The sequence below is a fragment of the Schistocerca nitens genome, chromosome 3 (genome assembly GCF_023898315.1).
Source record: "Schistocerca nitens isolate TAMUIC-IGC-003100 chromosome 3, iqSchNite1.1, whole genome shotgun sequence".
NCBI lineage: Eukaryota > Metazoa > Arthropoda > Insecta > Orthoptera > Acrididae > Schistocerca > Schistocerca nitens.
The window spans coordinates 681,255,188-681,272,220 of record NC_064616.1 but is presented as its reverse complement, the minus strand read 5'-3'; the positions used below and the strand labels follow the sequence as shown (position 1 = coordinate 681,272,220).

General features: G+C 38.6%; 1 protein-coding gene across 1 annotated transcript in view; it reads right to left on the bottom strand.

Annotated features, from left to right (window-relative positions):
- Window positions 1–14,201, bottom strand: part of LOC126248639 (rho GTPase-activating protein 12-like) — a 228,941-nt gene extending 214,740 nt beyond the window's left edge. The window contains exons 1-2 of the mRNA XM_049949822.1: window positions 13,806–14,201; window positions 10,617–12,283 (exon numbers count right to left, since the gene is read on the bottom strand). Of these exons, the coding sequence (XP_049805779.1) occupies window positions 10,617–12,224 (1,608 nt within the window). The 5' untranslated portion in view covers window positions 12,225–12,283; window positions 13,806–14,201. The remainder of the gene's footprint in view (window positions 1–10,616; window positions 12,284–13,805) is intronic.
- Between the last annotated feature and the right edge of the window lie 2,832 nt (window positions 14,202–17,033).

Below are 17,033 nucleotides of genomic sequence, written 5' to 3'. Positions count from 1 at the left end.
AATCCAATTTTTTACACAGTCCAATAGACCACTGTCACAAATGATGATGATGGTGATGAAATGACGAGGACAACACACACACCCAGTCCCCGGGCAGGGGCCTGGTGGTGAAACATTCCTCACTAAGCATGCGGCAGTCAACAAGTAAGGTAAAGATATGTTCACTCTGACTGGAAAAAGAGCATACATCATAGCCATTCATAAAAAAGTAAATACAACTGATCTATAGAACTACTGTTGTATATCACATTTACACACCTGATCACTGAAATTTTAACATGAAGGAGGATAGCAAATAACGAAATTTTACTTATTTTTAAGTACACAGCATAGTAGGAAGGAAACATGATTAAATTTGTAGGTGGAACAAAAGGTGAAAAATTTAGCACACAAAGATGTCACCTTGGGCAGTAACAATGTCTCAAACCCAGTTTGGCAGTGTCAAACTAAGCTCAGAGACAAATACAGGAACACTATTCTATGCTGTTTCAACTCTATACCGGTGTTCATCGATCATAGTGGCTGATATATGGTGACCCACTGGTCTCACTGCAACCTATGAGCAAATGTTTTCGATGGGTGAAAGATCTTAACAATGTTCCAGATAGGTCACGATAGCACAGGCAACATGCGTCCCTGCATTACCTCGTTGAAAGGCGTCACGCAGATTTCAAATACAGTGTGCAGCCACCAGCCTCAATTCAGAACTGTACAGACTGCTGTCCAAATTATCAGCTATGCGAACCACAGGTGATTGTATTCTGTACCCAGTGCCACCCTATACAACCACATCAGATTGTGAGCCCTTAGGATGATGACAAACAGTCTGGTAATGCTCGTTCTCATCAGACCCTCCATATACAGTTACATTTATTGTGTGCTGCATACAGAATCAGGACTCTCTTCAAAAGTAACACTGTCACACACCTGTGTCCAGTGTTGTCATGTGCACACCACTGCCAGTGTGCCTCTCTCGGTGCTTGTCATAGGAAGCCACAACAATGGTCCCCATGCTGACAGTCTGTGGTTCTCCAGACATTGCTCATGGGGATATCTGTCTTGCTGCTGACTTAAGGTGATGGTCCAATGAAGGTCTGCACAGATTTGCTGCTCAGTGTCTCTAATATGCCCAACGGCCATGTCACATCACACTTGTCAGTTCTAAGTGCCCAGTGAGCACAAAATGATGACTAGAACAAAAGAGTCTCCCGCTAAGCGTGATGAGCGTGCTCTCATTCGATTTCTTTATGCCGAGTGATGCCACCTGCTTTCACGAGGCCCACATAACGTAACTGTATTGCACGATAGCAAAGTTCCACGATGCTGCTGAAACTTTGAAGCTGGGTGTACAGACATTCATGATACAAGCAATCAAAGAAGGAAATGAGTGTCAGCCACTGATTTTGTTCAGCAAGTGGATCAGGCGATTCTAGAAAATCATCTACAATGGGCACTTCAGAACAAACTAAAAGGAATTTTTCCTCTGAGTCTTTCACAGAGGCATCCTTCAATAAAATCTTCTCTGTTTACAAGCTGCGGCAATTTGGCTAAAACACTCGAGCTTTCAACAGTTGTCTTTTAAATCGTCATCAGGAGTTAAAAATCACAGACTGCTGGGGCTGCCACATTATTCTCACATAAAAATGCAATATCCACGTCTGGAATCTCTCTGGAATGTTCCAGATGCTGTTATTGCATTTAAATAAGCAGAAAACCGAAAGCTCATGTGTTTCATTCAATGTGACGCAGCTTGCCAACCGATATTTTATTGATGAGTAATGCTGTCATCATGCATTGTACTTCTTCATGATAATGCTCTGCTGTGCTCTGTAGCTGCAACAAAGACTCCCCTGCATTGACATGGCTGTACGATTTTGCACACCGAACTGAAGAATATACTTTGTCCTCCAGTGTACTAGTCACATGGTGCTCTCGATATCCTGCATGGTGTTCAATGGCCTCTCTGGGCCCACTGATTCCAAATGCATATGACAGTTGAGCAATCCTGACTGTGAGCAACAATACTGCAGAACACTAAACCAGTCTCCATCGACCACAATACTGCAACAGTCACATTCTGACACATTCTGGTAGATCTCTCTCTCCTTGCAAAAGGCATATCAGTATCTTCTCAAAAACATCCAACATTCAAATGTGATTTCTGAGGAGTAAAACTGCTGCCTAATCTTTCTATATACAGAGAATGTAGATAGCATTAGCCCAACCTAGTTTGTGTAGTTGTGCTGAAATTCTAATCATTTGTATGTTCAAGCATCTAGTACACCTCATGCCAATTTGATATTTGAGATTGACAACACCTTCATGGTGCTTCAGTTTTAATGGACAGCAGTGTACCTGTAGCAAAATACTAAAATTTAGTCTAAATTCCAACATTATGACCTACCTGGAGCAAAATAACCTTATCAATGGATACCAGCAAGAGCTCTAAAAACATCAGCTGTGTAAAAGTAAACTCAAGCTCTTCATACATGATATCCTCAGTCCCATGGATACAGAAAACCAACTGAGGCAGTGTGTCTAGACTTTCGAGAAGCTTTTGATTTAACACTTCAACATCTACAGAAAGTATATCCCTATGCGATGTATAACCAGATTTCTGACTAGATCGAACATTTCCAGGCAGGCACACTGCAGAACATTATCTTGGACAGTGAATCAAAGAGAAACTGAAGTAATATCTGTTGTGCATCACAACCAGTGCTGTTCATCATATACATTAATGACCTTTTCATGGCATACAAATATCTGGAAGTAATAACTAGTAGCGATATGAACTGATCACAAAGTCTGAGCCGCAGGTAAAGTAAATGGCAGGCGCACACACACAAGAGAGAGAGAGAGAGAGAGAGAGAGAGAGAGAGAGAGAGAGAGGAGGTGGGGGATGCACTGAGTACATCACGCCATAGCAGGATTTGGAAAAAAACAAAATAATTATAATGAGGAAAATTTTAAATTACAAATTCTTATGTCTTGGGTCCATGAAAATTAAATTATAATACCTAATGTCTAAAACATATTATACTCTTGTGTTGTGACTGATATGAATATATGCATATATGCAGAAATAATCTGTTTCAACACGATACTTGACATTAAAAATAGCTTGTGAATGAAGCTTCAGTTCTGTGTGTGTATGTGTGTGTGTGTGTGTGGGGGGGGGGGGGGGGCGCTCTCTCTAATTATTAAATCTCCAAAAGCTGACAATTTCAGTCCTATCAGTGTGGTTTTCACATGCCTGACTGATGCTCAGCACTTTTGCTATTTGAGATGTAGTGTTCTGTTGTCTCTATATGCTACCAGAGTTAATAACGCTAATGAAGAAATAAAAACAAAATCAGAAATACTTTTAAAGGAAAAAGGAATGTTGTCAATAAACAGGATGATTTAATTTGAGGAACTGACCAAATGATACACAATAGTACAGACTTAGTAATTATTTGGTTTTATAAGACCAAGCTGGCATAGTTAGCAAAAAAGGTACATATATGTAATACTATTACAAATATTTTATCAATTCAATGTTGGCGCTAACTGACTAGTTTGACTAAGTCCTTTCTATCAAATTCTGGAGAAACTGCTGTACTCTACAGTTTGCAGTTTCCACAAAGAGGAATCTTCAGCCAGACAAATGGGTTTCAAGAATGTGCTTTTCACAAAACATGTTGTCAATGAATCATATAAATGGCAAATAACAGTACATCAGAAAGAAAATTTAACGGCAGTTTTTTGGAGAAACGAAACTTTTGAGTCATCAGTCTTCTACCTAGTTTGATGCAGTCTGCCATGAATTCCTCTCGTGTACCAACCTCTTCATCCCAGAGCAGCACTTGCAACCTACGTCCTCAACTACGAGGCGTGTTTTTTAAGAAAGTACCATTTTGAAATTTAAAAAAGACATGCTAAAAAATCTCAATAATTTTATTTTTACGTGAAAGCCTGAACCTTAATCTACGCACTGGCGCCATTACAGTCTGATTCTTCCTTGTTTACATTGTGTACTGAGTGTTTAAGATGCCTCTGATAATCTTGAGTGCCGCAGACTGTGAAGTGAAAAACTCAAGTTTACAAGTGGTTTGTTCGATTTAAAAATGGTGACATGTCAACTGATGACAATCCCCATTCTGGATTTGCTTTTCTGATGCCAAGGGCATCATTCATTCGGAGAGTGTTCCCCCAGGTCAGACCAGCAATCAAATATTTTATTTGGAAATTTTAAGAATATGGCACAACAGCGTTCATCAGAAAACATCCGATTTGTGGCAGACAGGAGAGTGGTTCTTCCACCACAACACCACCCTGCACATACACCCATCTCTTTTAGACAGTTTTTGGCTAACAATGGCATGGTTTCACTGCCCCACGCACTTTACTCACCTGACCTGGCTCTGGGAGACTTTTTTTCTTATTTCCACAAATGGAAGGACACATATTTGACAACACTGAAGAAGCCAAGAGAAAAACGAGGGAGGAGCTGTCAGTCATTTCTAAAGATGACAACAAAACATGTTTCAAACACTGGAAGCACTGGTGTGACAAATATATTAGTTGTAATGGAGAGTATTTTGAAGTGGATAAGGTTGTTTTGTTAACAATTTGAAAATATATAGTTTTAAAAAAATAAATTTTTGGCAACCCCTCATACATTACAAGTAGTGTGACATCACTGAATTTCTCACTGCAGGGGAAAGAAAAGATGTTGGGATCATTCGTAAATTTGTGTGTGTAGCTTACAGACCACCTGCAGTTGAAGTATGGTTAGTCACTGGGCACAGAGGATGGGACCATCAGAAGGTGGTTCAGCAGAACCCCACAATCTGCACTGAGCGAGGAGACTGTCCACCGTTGTAACACCAGACAGGATACAGTTTGCTGTTGTTCTCATTCACAAGGATCGATGCTCAACTCGGCAGTTGGCGCTGATGCTGTCAATCAACAAAGAGTGTGTGGATGCAATCATCCATGCTGTTGACTACTCAAAAGTGTGTGCACAATGGGTTCCGCACTGTCTTACAGTGGAACATGAACATCTCAAGGGGGGCAGGGGGGGGGGGGGGGGGAGATTATTCTGAGTTGCTACAACATTTTGAAGCTGAGGTGGAAGCCTTCCTGTCCTGGACTGTGACATGATGAAACCTTGGTCCACCATTTTGACCAGAATGAGGAGTGGTGCTGACAGGGCATACATAACCTTTTGTCTCACTGAAGGAAGGCCAATGCACGGGAAGGAGATTACACAGAAAAATAGGATGTGTAGAATATGTGTGTACATCTCATTATGTTCAATAAATAATGATTAAAGTAAAACAATGTGGTCCATTATTTTAGGTGACCCTAATACATAACCTCAATTATTATAGAGAATATATAAAATTAAACGCAATAAGCACCCTTTTCTACATAAGCACCCTTTTCTACTGTAAAATTCTTTTCCACCAAATGGTCTTAGAAATTCTTTGGAAAGTTAGGATTATATATACTATCATGCAGGTATTGTGGCAGACTTCTTTGGAAATTGGTAGCCGAGTACTGAAGTCCTTTTTCAAGCATTGTCAGTCAGTGGAGGTATTCTTCATGTGTGTATTTGAAATCTACTCCTCACTCTTCATTATCTTCTGTGATGTGTATTATCACTTTATTTATGTACAAAGCCGTAACAGTTAACGCCTAGATTTTAGCATGTTTCAAAAACCCTTAAAATTATGTTAATTGCTTTTCTTGTAATGTACACACTTTTTCTTGTTTGAGTGTTAGTTACCTCACACTGTCATTCCACAGTGTACATATGGTATCTGTGTACAGAAGCTGTTTGCCTGCATATTGCATTGGCTGCTTCATTATGAATAATACGGAGCTGAGTTTCCTACAGACAGAATTAATATTCTATTTCAGCCCATTATCCACAGTAATATCTAAGAATCTAAGTGACTCTACTTTTTCCAATCATTTCATCAACCTCTACAATTGAAGATTGTGGAAAGATAACAGCAAATGCAAAAAGGGCAATTTTTCTTGCGTAGTTCTATCTGAACTGATCTGGTGAGATCATACGAGGGCTATCCACAAAGCACATTACGTTTTGGAATTAAAAATAAATAAAGTATTGGAAATTTTTTTTATTATGTACAGATGAAAGCCACACTTAAATACTACTTTTCTACATAGTTGCCATTTAAATTACGCACTTATCGTAGCGATGGATGAGCTTGGAAATTCCTTCGTCGTAAAATTCGGCCGCCTGCGCCTTCAACCACATGGTTAATCAGTAACCCGGTAGAAATACTATTTTTGTGGATTTCCTGGAAAGAGGCACTACAATAAACTCTCAAAGGTATTGCCAAACTCTGCACAACCTCAGAAGAGCAATACAAAACAAGCGCAGGGGAAAGTTGGGCTCAAAGATCTTGCTGATTCACGACAAGTCCGGGCCCACACGGCAAATGCCACTCGTGAAGTTCTCAAATCTTTGAAGTGGGAGTTGTTTCCTCATCCGCCGTACAGTCCCGACCTGCCACTGAACGACTTCCACTTATTCCCGGCAATGAAGAAGTAGTTGGCTATGCAGTGTTTTGATGACGACGCACAGCTTCAAGAAGAGGTAACCACGTGGTTGAAGGCGCAGGCGGCCGAATTTTACGACGAAGGAATTTCCAAGCTCGTCCATCGCTACGATAAGTGCCTTAATTTAAATCACAACTATGTAGAAAAGTAGTATTTAAGTGTGGCTTTCATCTGTATATTACAAAAAAATTTTACAGTACTTTATTTATTTTTAATTCCAAAACGTAATGTACTTTGTGGATAGCCCTCGTATAATGCTTTCTCTGTATAGAAGCCTTTACGGGTGTCGAAATGAGCTGTTGTTAAAATATTGCCACAAAGGTGCTACAATATCTAGTCTTTAACTTCTCAGAGAAATAATAAAAATGAGAACATGGGAGGAAGGGGTTGGGTCTATAATTAGATGTCACCTGCTGATCTCCTCTTTTATAAATGTGTGTTACTACTGGTTATTTCAGTCTTCCTGGAAACAGGTGTAGACTTGCCAACTATAAGGTAATTCAGTGGAGGTATTATCAACTAAGCGCAAAATACTAATGAAATACCATCATAACCACATCCATTTACTGCTTTACAGTGACTTGATGATTTCTGCCATCTCTTCAAATAGTTGATTCATCAAATCTGATGTGTGCTGATGAAGCACCCAATGACTACATTCTTAATTCTAATGGACCAGCTTTCAATGGTACATTTTCCCCCTTATGTTTCAGCTACCTTCAGAAGGAATTCATTGAATAACATGACAATCATTTTAAATTTATCTTCATCCGTCCAACCACTAGTCCCATCAAGAAATTAAACATTATTTATCTTATTGAGTCCACCTGTTTCAAACCCAACAATACTTCATATTGCTTTACTTTCAAAAAAATCTGATTTTTGTTTGTGTAGTGGAGGGTTTTCTACATTTACGATACAGAGAAGAATTTTGTAGTATTGCTCGAAGTGTCTCGATTAGAGACAAAGCATTAAATGAAGCTCTTCTTGGGCCATGATACTTTGATTTCAATTGTTGGCTTCTTGGAAAGGAAAACTACATTCATAGTGCAATCTGAAGTTTTCCCGGCGTATTTCCAATTTGAACAGTTCTCGGGTATCCGACCAGGTAGCGTCGTAATTTCTCCACAATATTTTGGCAGATGTACATGCTGCCATCTTCAGGTGGTTCCTGAAGAATGCTCATCTCCCTGATGACCAACCTACATCTCTCGAACCAATTCCCAAGTAGGATAGATCACCAAATATTGTATCAGACACACTGCTACATACACAGGTTCCTGATCCAAGAATTCAGGACTCTAATAAACTTCATAATCTTATTGCACACACAAAACCTGACGTAGTCATAATTAAGCCAAAATCCTGCAAAAAAACTTATTGTTTTTGTCATATCACAATCCAGCACAACTTCAAGTGACAACTAATAATTTTTTCTGCCATATCCATCTAAAAAAAAAAAAAACACTACAACATTTTGATCCATAAGAAACACACAACACTAATCATACCTAACACAACCATGAACGAATAAGCCTCTAAAATAATAAAACAACGAAACTCACTGGCGACAAAGCACAATCTTCCAACAATAGCTTCACAGAATGACTGTAGAAATTCTAATAACTAAATTCCACACAACACAAAGGTCTTCAAATATGAACATCTACAACAAGAAAACGCCACCAAATACTAAAACACACCATCTACAAACATGACCCAACTCAAAAACACTGCACCACAACATCTCACACACACACACTCACATCACAACTCAAATTGGATGGATGGAATCAGACACTCCCTTGACCTGTGGTTGCCTGGCTGAGTAGCCATGGTCAATTTTTGGGAGTGGATGATAAGACTTCCCACTGGCAAGTCTCAATTAAAACAGCGCACAGATGTCACAGTGTAGCAGCCTACGTGCTACTTCAATGTCTCCTGAAATACCATACCATTCCTATCTATTTTCTCACCATGGTGGAAAGAAACAACTGTCCTGTATGAGTTTCTTCATTACCCACAAATTACAGAGCACGCAGTCTCACACACACAAAATAACTGTCATGTACGACCAAATCGCACAAAAATTTTTCCTGGAGTTGTGTGTTGCAGCAAAAAGATAGACTGATAAATCAAGTACATTTTTACCAATCCAAGGTAAAGCTTGTCAACAAACATGATTGCTTGTAACCACAATTTTAATGGTTTTCCTCGACTTTTCAAACACCTGTAATGCACTAGAGATTGTTGGGAGATCTGGTGTCACGTTTGGCAGAAATGGATAAAGTGTAACTTCGGGCAGTGTTGAAACATGTCACTTCACTTCATAAAGTAGACAACAGTACAGAAACAAACTGACCTGAAAGAAATTGAAGAATACTTTGCACAAGCACTGAAGACGATTTATAACTGAACCAATTATTTAAATATTAACTGCAGGTTTAGCATATTTGAGAGGAACAATTCTTCTTGAGAATCTCTCCTCAAAGTTCACAGATAGGTACAACATTGTAAGTGATGCGTGGCATGGTTTCTTGATTAATCAGGCCATGGCCACCTTCCTGCCCTAGTCTCACCTAATCGTATCCTAATTTGTACATGTTTATATACATATATATTAGTTCTGTAATGTATCTGACATGTCCTATACTGATGTGCCAAATGGTCATTGGGTTAATAAATAAATAAAAATAAATATGTCATGATACATCAGTACAGAAACTACGCCAGCATTGCATAAGAGGAAAATCAGCTGACCTTATAGAATCTTTTGTGAAACAGAGACCAGTGCACCAAGGTAATATACATAAAATGGATAGTGATATTGTCAATACTGGTTCTGAGTTCCTTGAAGTCAGGGACAGAGTATCTCAGTATTCATCACTTGAACCACAAATTTTCATTCTTTACACAAATGACCTAAATATGGTAGGTAAAGGGTGGCAAAATTATGATGTGTGCTGATCACATTTCACTGTGACAGTTAATGAGCTTCAAAAACAACGCTGAGCAGTTAGAATATAAACTGTGCCAATGTGTTTATAAATGGAATTAAAATGATGTACATGCAGGTGCACACCAACAGAGTAGTCATTACTGATAGCATTAGACTTAGACTTGGAAACTTCATCCTACATGAGAAACAGTTACTAATTCCTGGATGTGGCAATGGACAGTTTTAAGACTTGGGAAAAATCACACAGATTAGACCGGTTCAAAAATAAACTCAAAGATATTTCTTATGAGCAAAACACCTAGTACTGCAAATGAAGACACTTTATTAAACACATACTTGCCCTGTCAATGGAGGAAGATATAGTGGATTGAATCCAATGTCAAGTGATATCTGTGGTTTCATTGTGCTGGAATACCTAATGTTCTGTTGATTACCACTGAAATTTCAACAAATAGTAATAATTGGTATAAGAAGCAACTTTTGGTGAAGCAATGCCTGGCTATGAAATGCAGATACAGTGAGTGAGATTTATATCTGCCCAAACATGCTGATTTGGTTTTACTGTGGTTTTCCCTGATCACTGAGGCAAATGTAAGGATGGTTTCTTCAAAGAAGACAGTTCAGACTTATATTTCAACATCCCTGTAGTGCATGCTCCATCCTCTTACTTTTATGCCGCTACTTTTTTCTTAACTCTTACATGCAACTATACTTTTTGTAGCAAACGTCTTATATGTCTCATACTGTTGTTAAAATGGCCTGGGAACAAATAAATAAATAGCATAAAACAGAAACAGCTTCTCACCTCATATATATGTTCAAAAAAAAAAAAAAGAAGATGAGCGCACAAAATCCCTGCAATTACTCTATTATTACCGTTCCCATTATCTGCAATCGTTTAAACACTCCACAAATACTGAAAATGTAGAGTGTCCGCACAGCTGTGAGTAATTTCAAACTTCATTCATCGTTTTAATTTGAGATCGTACTAGTTGGGTGCTGCTAGACATGCAATATGTATCATTAAATTTCTTAGGTTTCTAGGACAATCTGAACAAAACCGATTATTTTTACTCACAGGTTCAAGTACTGTATCCTCTTCCCTCCAATCTTCAATGGACTCGCAACTGCTTGATATCTTTTGTGACTTTAAAGTTCCACCTGAGGAGTCCACCAACACTTTGGATTGTTCACTATCACTGCTGTCTTTGCTCACACTACGAGACTCTGATGTTAAAATGTCCACTTGTCGCTCACATTCTTGGCGTTCCTCAGTACTCACTTTTTCTTTCACTACTGCTGTATAATTTGCATTCCAATCACATTCACTAACAGGTTGCAAAGAGTTTTCTTCAGCCTTACATTGCCCTGAATTCTGCAAGTCTGGGATTGGTGCACAATAATTGTGGCTTCCTTCACTAACTGAAGATTTTTTCTCAACTACAGAGCATTTCAGATTACCTGCAGATGAACTAATACCATTATCAACATTTGTCAAAATGTCATTAGTCGATTGACCAGCAGCCTCAAGTTTGTCCCATGAAGAAGAAAGTACAGAATTTCCCTCACGTTTTTCTGAAAGCTTCTGCAGCTCTCGTTTTGTTTTAAAACTAGCAGAATATTTCAACTTACTTTTCATTTTACTGAACATGTCAGTATGCACACTGCACTGATCAGGGTCTTTGAAACCTCCCACAATATCTCCAGGGTTGTATGAATGATTTTCGAATTCTACACAGCTGCCACATAACTTTTCTCCCAAGGACCTAGAACTCTTTGTACTAGATAACAGAGCAACTGCCTGTTTTTCTGGGATCACTGCAATATCCTTGCTATCAGTCTTACAAAGGGCTACACGTTTCTCAGCATTCTTTGATTTACAACTATCTTCAAATTTTTTAGTGTCACAAATTAGTTTATTTGAGAGTGCTTTTTCAGTAGTTGCCCGTAGCAATTCAGCTTGCAATTTTCCACCACTTGTAGCACTGCAAAAGCTCTGAATACTCCCTTTCTTGTTAGGAACTGATAATTGCTCTGAGCAAGAAGCAGCAGGTATGTTTGCTTTATGATCACAACCACTCCCCTTATCTGTGAGAGATAAGGGATCTGAAAAGCTATCTAGCTCAGTCTGTAGATTAGGCTGCTCTGAAGTCATTCTTTGAAATGTTTCATTGCTGTATGTAGTGTTATCCACTGAGTGTAATGAAGCAGTGCTTGCCAGCTCTGAAACAAGTTCTTCTGCAGCCCAAAGCCTCCATTTTTCAGAACTGATTCTTTTATTCAGTGATGATAGTTCATTGTGGACTGCTTGTTGTTTGTAGCTCATTGGCTTATCAAATGTTTTTTTAGTGTGTGCCACAGAGACTGTTGCTTCCAACATATCCATATCATTAAGTACACCAGCATTGTCTGAAACAGTGTGAGGACCAACACCTTTTTTCTTACTTGTATATACAAGTGACTTACTGCTGTCTTTCTTGTTCTCATCATATTTTATTTCCTCAACATATGAAGCAGGAACAAAAAATGGTCTTTCAGATGAATTTCTTATGACCTGCCACCAATCAGCATTGGTTTTTCTAATCAAAAATAACTTTTCCCCTTCATTAATTGATATTTTTCTACCACTCTTAGTTTCATAATTAAAGCTATATAATACTCGTAGGTGCACATCCCTGAAATCCATGTTTTCACAAACGCTCTTTGTCCATTGCTCATAGTTACGCAAACTGAAGCGTACACCACCTGTAAAAAATTAAAACAAATTCATTAATGAAGATCCAGGTTAGTTATAGTTAACTTCAGTTGTGGTAACAAGCCAGATAAAAGGACACTGATTTCCTAATGTCACTTCAGCATTAATGGGGTAAGTACCACATTCACAAAAGTAATCTCAACATCACAGGTACTAAGTTTCCTTAAACTATTATGCAGCTGATAGATGTTTTAATTATATAATATTCAAGCTCTTCGAAAATTAAATCACTGCTTATCACTTATTTGGCGAAATTAAACTATAACTTGGTTTGACAGGTCATATTTGTTTTGTAAAGTATGTTAGTGAAGATTGTCAGTTTTGTTACTTTTTTGTGCCCCACCCCCTTTCCCAAAACTAGTTCTCAAACACATCAGTATTATAATTGCAGTAAATAACAAAGCTTCTGCTTGGCGGGACACAATGCATGCTACACTACTCTCATCCTAGCACTGCAAAGGAATAAAATATGGACTATTGTCACTGTAGGTAGTCTAAATAATTTCAGGTGTTCCCCCTACCTTTACTATACAAATAGCCATATTTCCATATGGGGTGACAAACGTGTCACCTCAATTGCTTTTCTGAGGTGTCTGTGAGGAATGGTAGTATTGCCTATCACTTATGTTGATATGTAGCACAGTTCAAAATAATACATTTTCCTTGAAAAGTTACTTGCACCTGCTTTCTGGTGATCGTCTATTTAAAGAATGAATATGTATTTCACTCAGTTTTGACGTCAACAGACAAAAATTGTCCAGTATATGATGTGTCATTGGCCTAGAATTGGCAGATCCTGGCACTTTACCTATTCCTTGACGTATGTAACTCTGTAGTGTGTTGCCAATTGTTGATGTGTGGATGAAATTTAGTTATCAAGCTCAGAAGTGGATATAAGAAAGTACTTAGCCCCAGCAGAACTTTTCACTTTCTCTGGAAAAAGAATATGCAACGTAACTGCGCTCAGATCTATCCAAAGAAACGAAGGAAAACTATAACGGCTGTTTTCTGTCTCCGCACCTCAACTCTAATTTTATGCAAGCTCCGATATACCTGGAAAAAAAGCAAAAACATCATTTGGCAACCCATACATTTTAATCTCCACTCGCCTTCCCCATAATCTCATGAAGTTAGTAATACTCTTGTCCATTGATTAATTACTTGCTTTGCAAGTCAATACATGACGAAGTGTAAACACAAATACCGAGTTACGCTTAGATAAAAACAGCAAGTGTTGACACACCACAGTGTGGGAGTCACCGGTACCATATCGTGGTTTCAGTCGCGTGTGAACAACATAAAACGAAAATACACTATGAAATACGTAAGTAAACACAAAGCCAATACACGGTTAATTAAAAGCCATTGATATCAAACCAGGTGATAGTCATCGGTGGCGATACTTTCTAAAGCATGTAACTGTTGCCATCTAAAACACAACATAACTATCGTGAGAAGCTCGTATTTACTTATGTGTTTCGATGCATGTACATGCTGCAAAAATAATCATACCTATTTTTTACAGTGTTACGATGGTGAAACCCATTTTCCACTTCTTTCGAGGCATTTTCACCCTTATTCAGTGTCTCCAAATGTCCGCATCACTACATTTTCAAACGTTTTATATGACATAACCTTTCAGTTCTTCGCACTGTACCGAACAATTCACTTAAAAATTACATAGTTTGTTACTTGTACATTAGCAACTTCGTTTAACAGCTTCACGCCACTTCCCTCAACCACCTGCCACTACACCTGTGAATATTGAGTAGTGAGTGAAATGCAACGACGTTAGTTCATGACGACCCTTGTTGCGTTAATGGCAGGTATTAGCGGTTTCTTCAAGTACTATAAACGCAACAACATGATTGCTATCAAGTTATCCATGTGCAAACATTCCTCAAACAAACGCTGTCATTTACATATAAATAAAACAAGGAACCTAAGAAGCCCAGGTAGAACATGTACAAATCTAGTAGCATAATCATACGGAAGACCTGGGTAAGTTACGTATTTCGTGCGGAATATATCTTATTTGCATGAAGTGATAATTCTGTTATCAGTAAATTTCGATTGTGTCGCTCAGTCATGGAGTGTGGTATCTAAAAGATATTTAGGACACTGAATGGGAACCTAATGTTTGAGCTTCAGTCACATTCAGGAAAAAAAATAATTAAAACACATTACAATGGGAAAAAGAAATCACATTCACAATGGGCTGACAGCAAATGGCTGAAAGGAGTAAATAAAGAATTAAAACACATTACAATGGGAAAAAGAATTCACATTCACAATAGGCTGTCAGCAAATGACGGAAAGGAGTAAATCTATTTCGTTACCATTTAACAAAGTTAGGATGTGAAGAGCCCCGCCGAGCTGTAATTGAAATAATTATGTAACAAAACACAGTAAAAGTATTAAAAAAAACATTCAGTTCCTTAGTCATTAATAAATGGTTCTTTCGATTTCATGATTTATTTTGACGTTACAAAGGACATAATATTAGCGTTTACTTGATGAGGCTACTTCGTTGATTCTGACTATACTTTGAAACTGTTGAGAAATAAGAGATACTGCGAGCTCTCGACAGCTGCTGCTTCTCTGTACACACTACCACACGCATGCCATGCTCCACTTAGCGGTCTAGTGGAATACATTCATGCATACAGATTGGTTCGTAAAATACCCTTATATACGGAACCAAGGGCGGATTAAATGTGTGGCGGGGGCGGAGGGATGGATCGCCCCCCTACCCCACCGACAGTTGAAACTAAATTAAAATCAAATGGTAATTTTTGTAATCTGCGCCAAAGTTAAGTAAGCGAATTTAGAGCTTCGGTCGGTGGATTTATTCATTTAATTCAGTATTCCCAAAGCCACCGTACTTTGTGTGCCCGAGAGAATGTACTACCTGTCCAGTGATTAGTGCTCCCCTCCTGTTCGAATTGGGGGCGCCAAACATTTACAAGACTTCCCGAACTGCCACAGCAGAACGATCTTCGCGTTTGCCTTAGGGCACTATCTGTTTTGCTCTGCTTATTGTCACTGAGCGAAGTGGCGCAGTGGTTAACACGCTGGACTCGCATTCGGGAGGACGACGGTTCAAACCCACGTCTGGCTATCCTGTTTTAGGTTTTCCGTGATTTACTTAAATCACGTCAGGCAAATGACGGAATGGTTCCTTTGAAAGGGCACAGCCAACATCCTTCCCTAATCCGATGGGACAGATAACCTCGCTGTCTTGTTCCCTTCCCAAAATCAACCAACCAACCTATTGTTGTCATTGCTACTATTGTTAGAATGTTTGCCCAGAATTCAGGAGAATATCCAAACAGTTTGGGCGCCTTCACATCATGCTCTCGAGATGTGCTTCTCTGCAGCGCCCGAGCTATCACAGAGCGCGGCGAGGTACGCCTCCATTGAGAACATACGTTGACGTCTGGTGCCGACTTTTCATAAGTGGCAATCCGAGACTAGGCCTGTCAAATGCGCCACCAAGTGGCGTCATGTGGAGGCCGCTATTGGAAACAATTTTCCGCCAGCGGTAGCTGGGACGTTCGCCCTGACAGTGTGGATTTTATCAGTTTTGTGAGACATGAATAGATTTTAAAAAATAACATATTTCTTCTCTAAGAAACAGAAGACAACATGTAAATTACTCTTTGCGTATTATGTTGACCAGTGCTTTTTATTCCTGTATTACTTAATTTCGGAATTCATGTTAGTAAAGTAACATTATTTGAGCTCAGCCTGCTGTATGGTCAAGTGAAGAAATGAACAGATGATATATGAAGCATCAGTCAAACACCCTGCATCATATTTCGACAAGTTAACAGGCCTGATGCCGCTCCATCAAGTATGGAAAGCTATTTCAGAGTGAATGTCTTCATTCCTATACTTCCCACAATAAACGGTGATCTAGAAAACATATTGTTTAAAGACGTTCTCGGTCTCTGTAATGTCAACACACTTCCACCAAAAATCTGCTCATCTTCAATAACGTCCTTGGTGTCAATTATTAGCGATACATAAACTCTGGCTACAAAGTAACTGGAGTAGATGAAAGTGACTGCATTTCTAATCTGAAGGCAGAGATCAAGCTGTGAGTGCTAAAGTGAAGGGAAGATGCAAACAAAACACTTCTGCCAGGCTATGCTGTTGAGTGTTTGCAGTTTTGTGCTCTATAAATTTTTCCTACAATTACGTCTTTGATGTTTATCCTTTATTTCTCTTCCTATATCAACTGCAACAGCAGAAAGATCATTCTCGACACTCAAACTCATTAAGGCAAAACTGCTTTAACAAGTCTTGCTTTGTTGTATGTCCATAAAGATATCATTATTAACAAAGAAAAATTAAGGATAGGCACATTGAGAAGGGTGGAAAGAACAGAAAAGATATGTTTTCTTAATTACAGATAATATAATGACAGTTGTCCTTCTGTGATGTAAAAGTATTCACACACTTAGATTACAATATTGCACAAAAACTCAACGAAGTGCGAATCAGATGCTAATATGCATGTAGCATGTCAAATATACACTGTATGCACAGAGAACTAAAATGAAATATGTAAACACAATTGTTTTTGTAAAAAGATCTTCTTTGCCAGATTTTAATCACTCAGTGTATCAAAGAAACACAATACTACATTCAAAACTATGGCTTTATGTATTTGCAAGTAAGCTTTGAGCTACTGTAACGAAGTAATATCATTTTCACTGTTCACATTGAACTTCT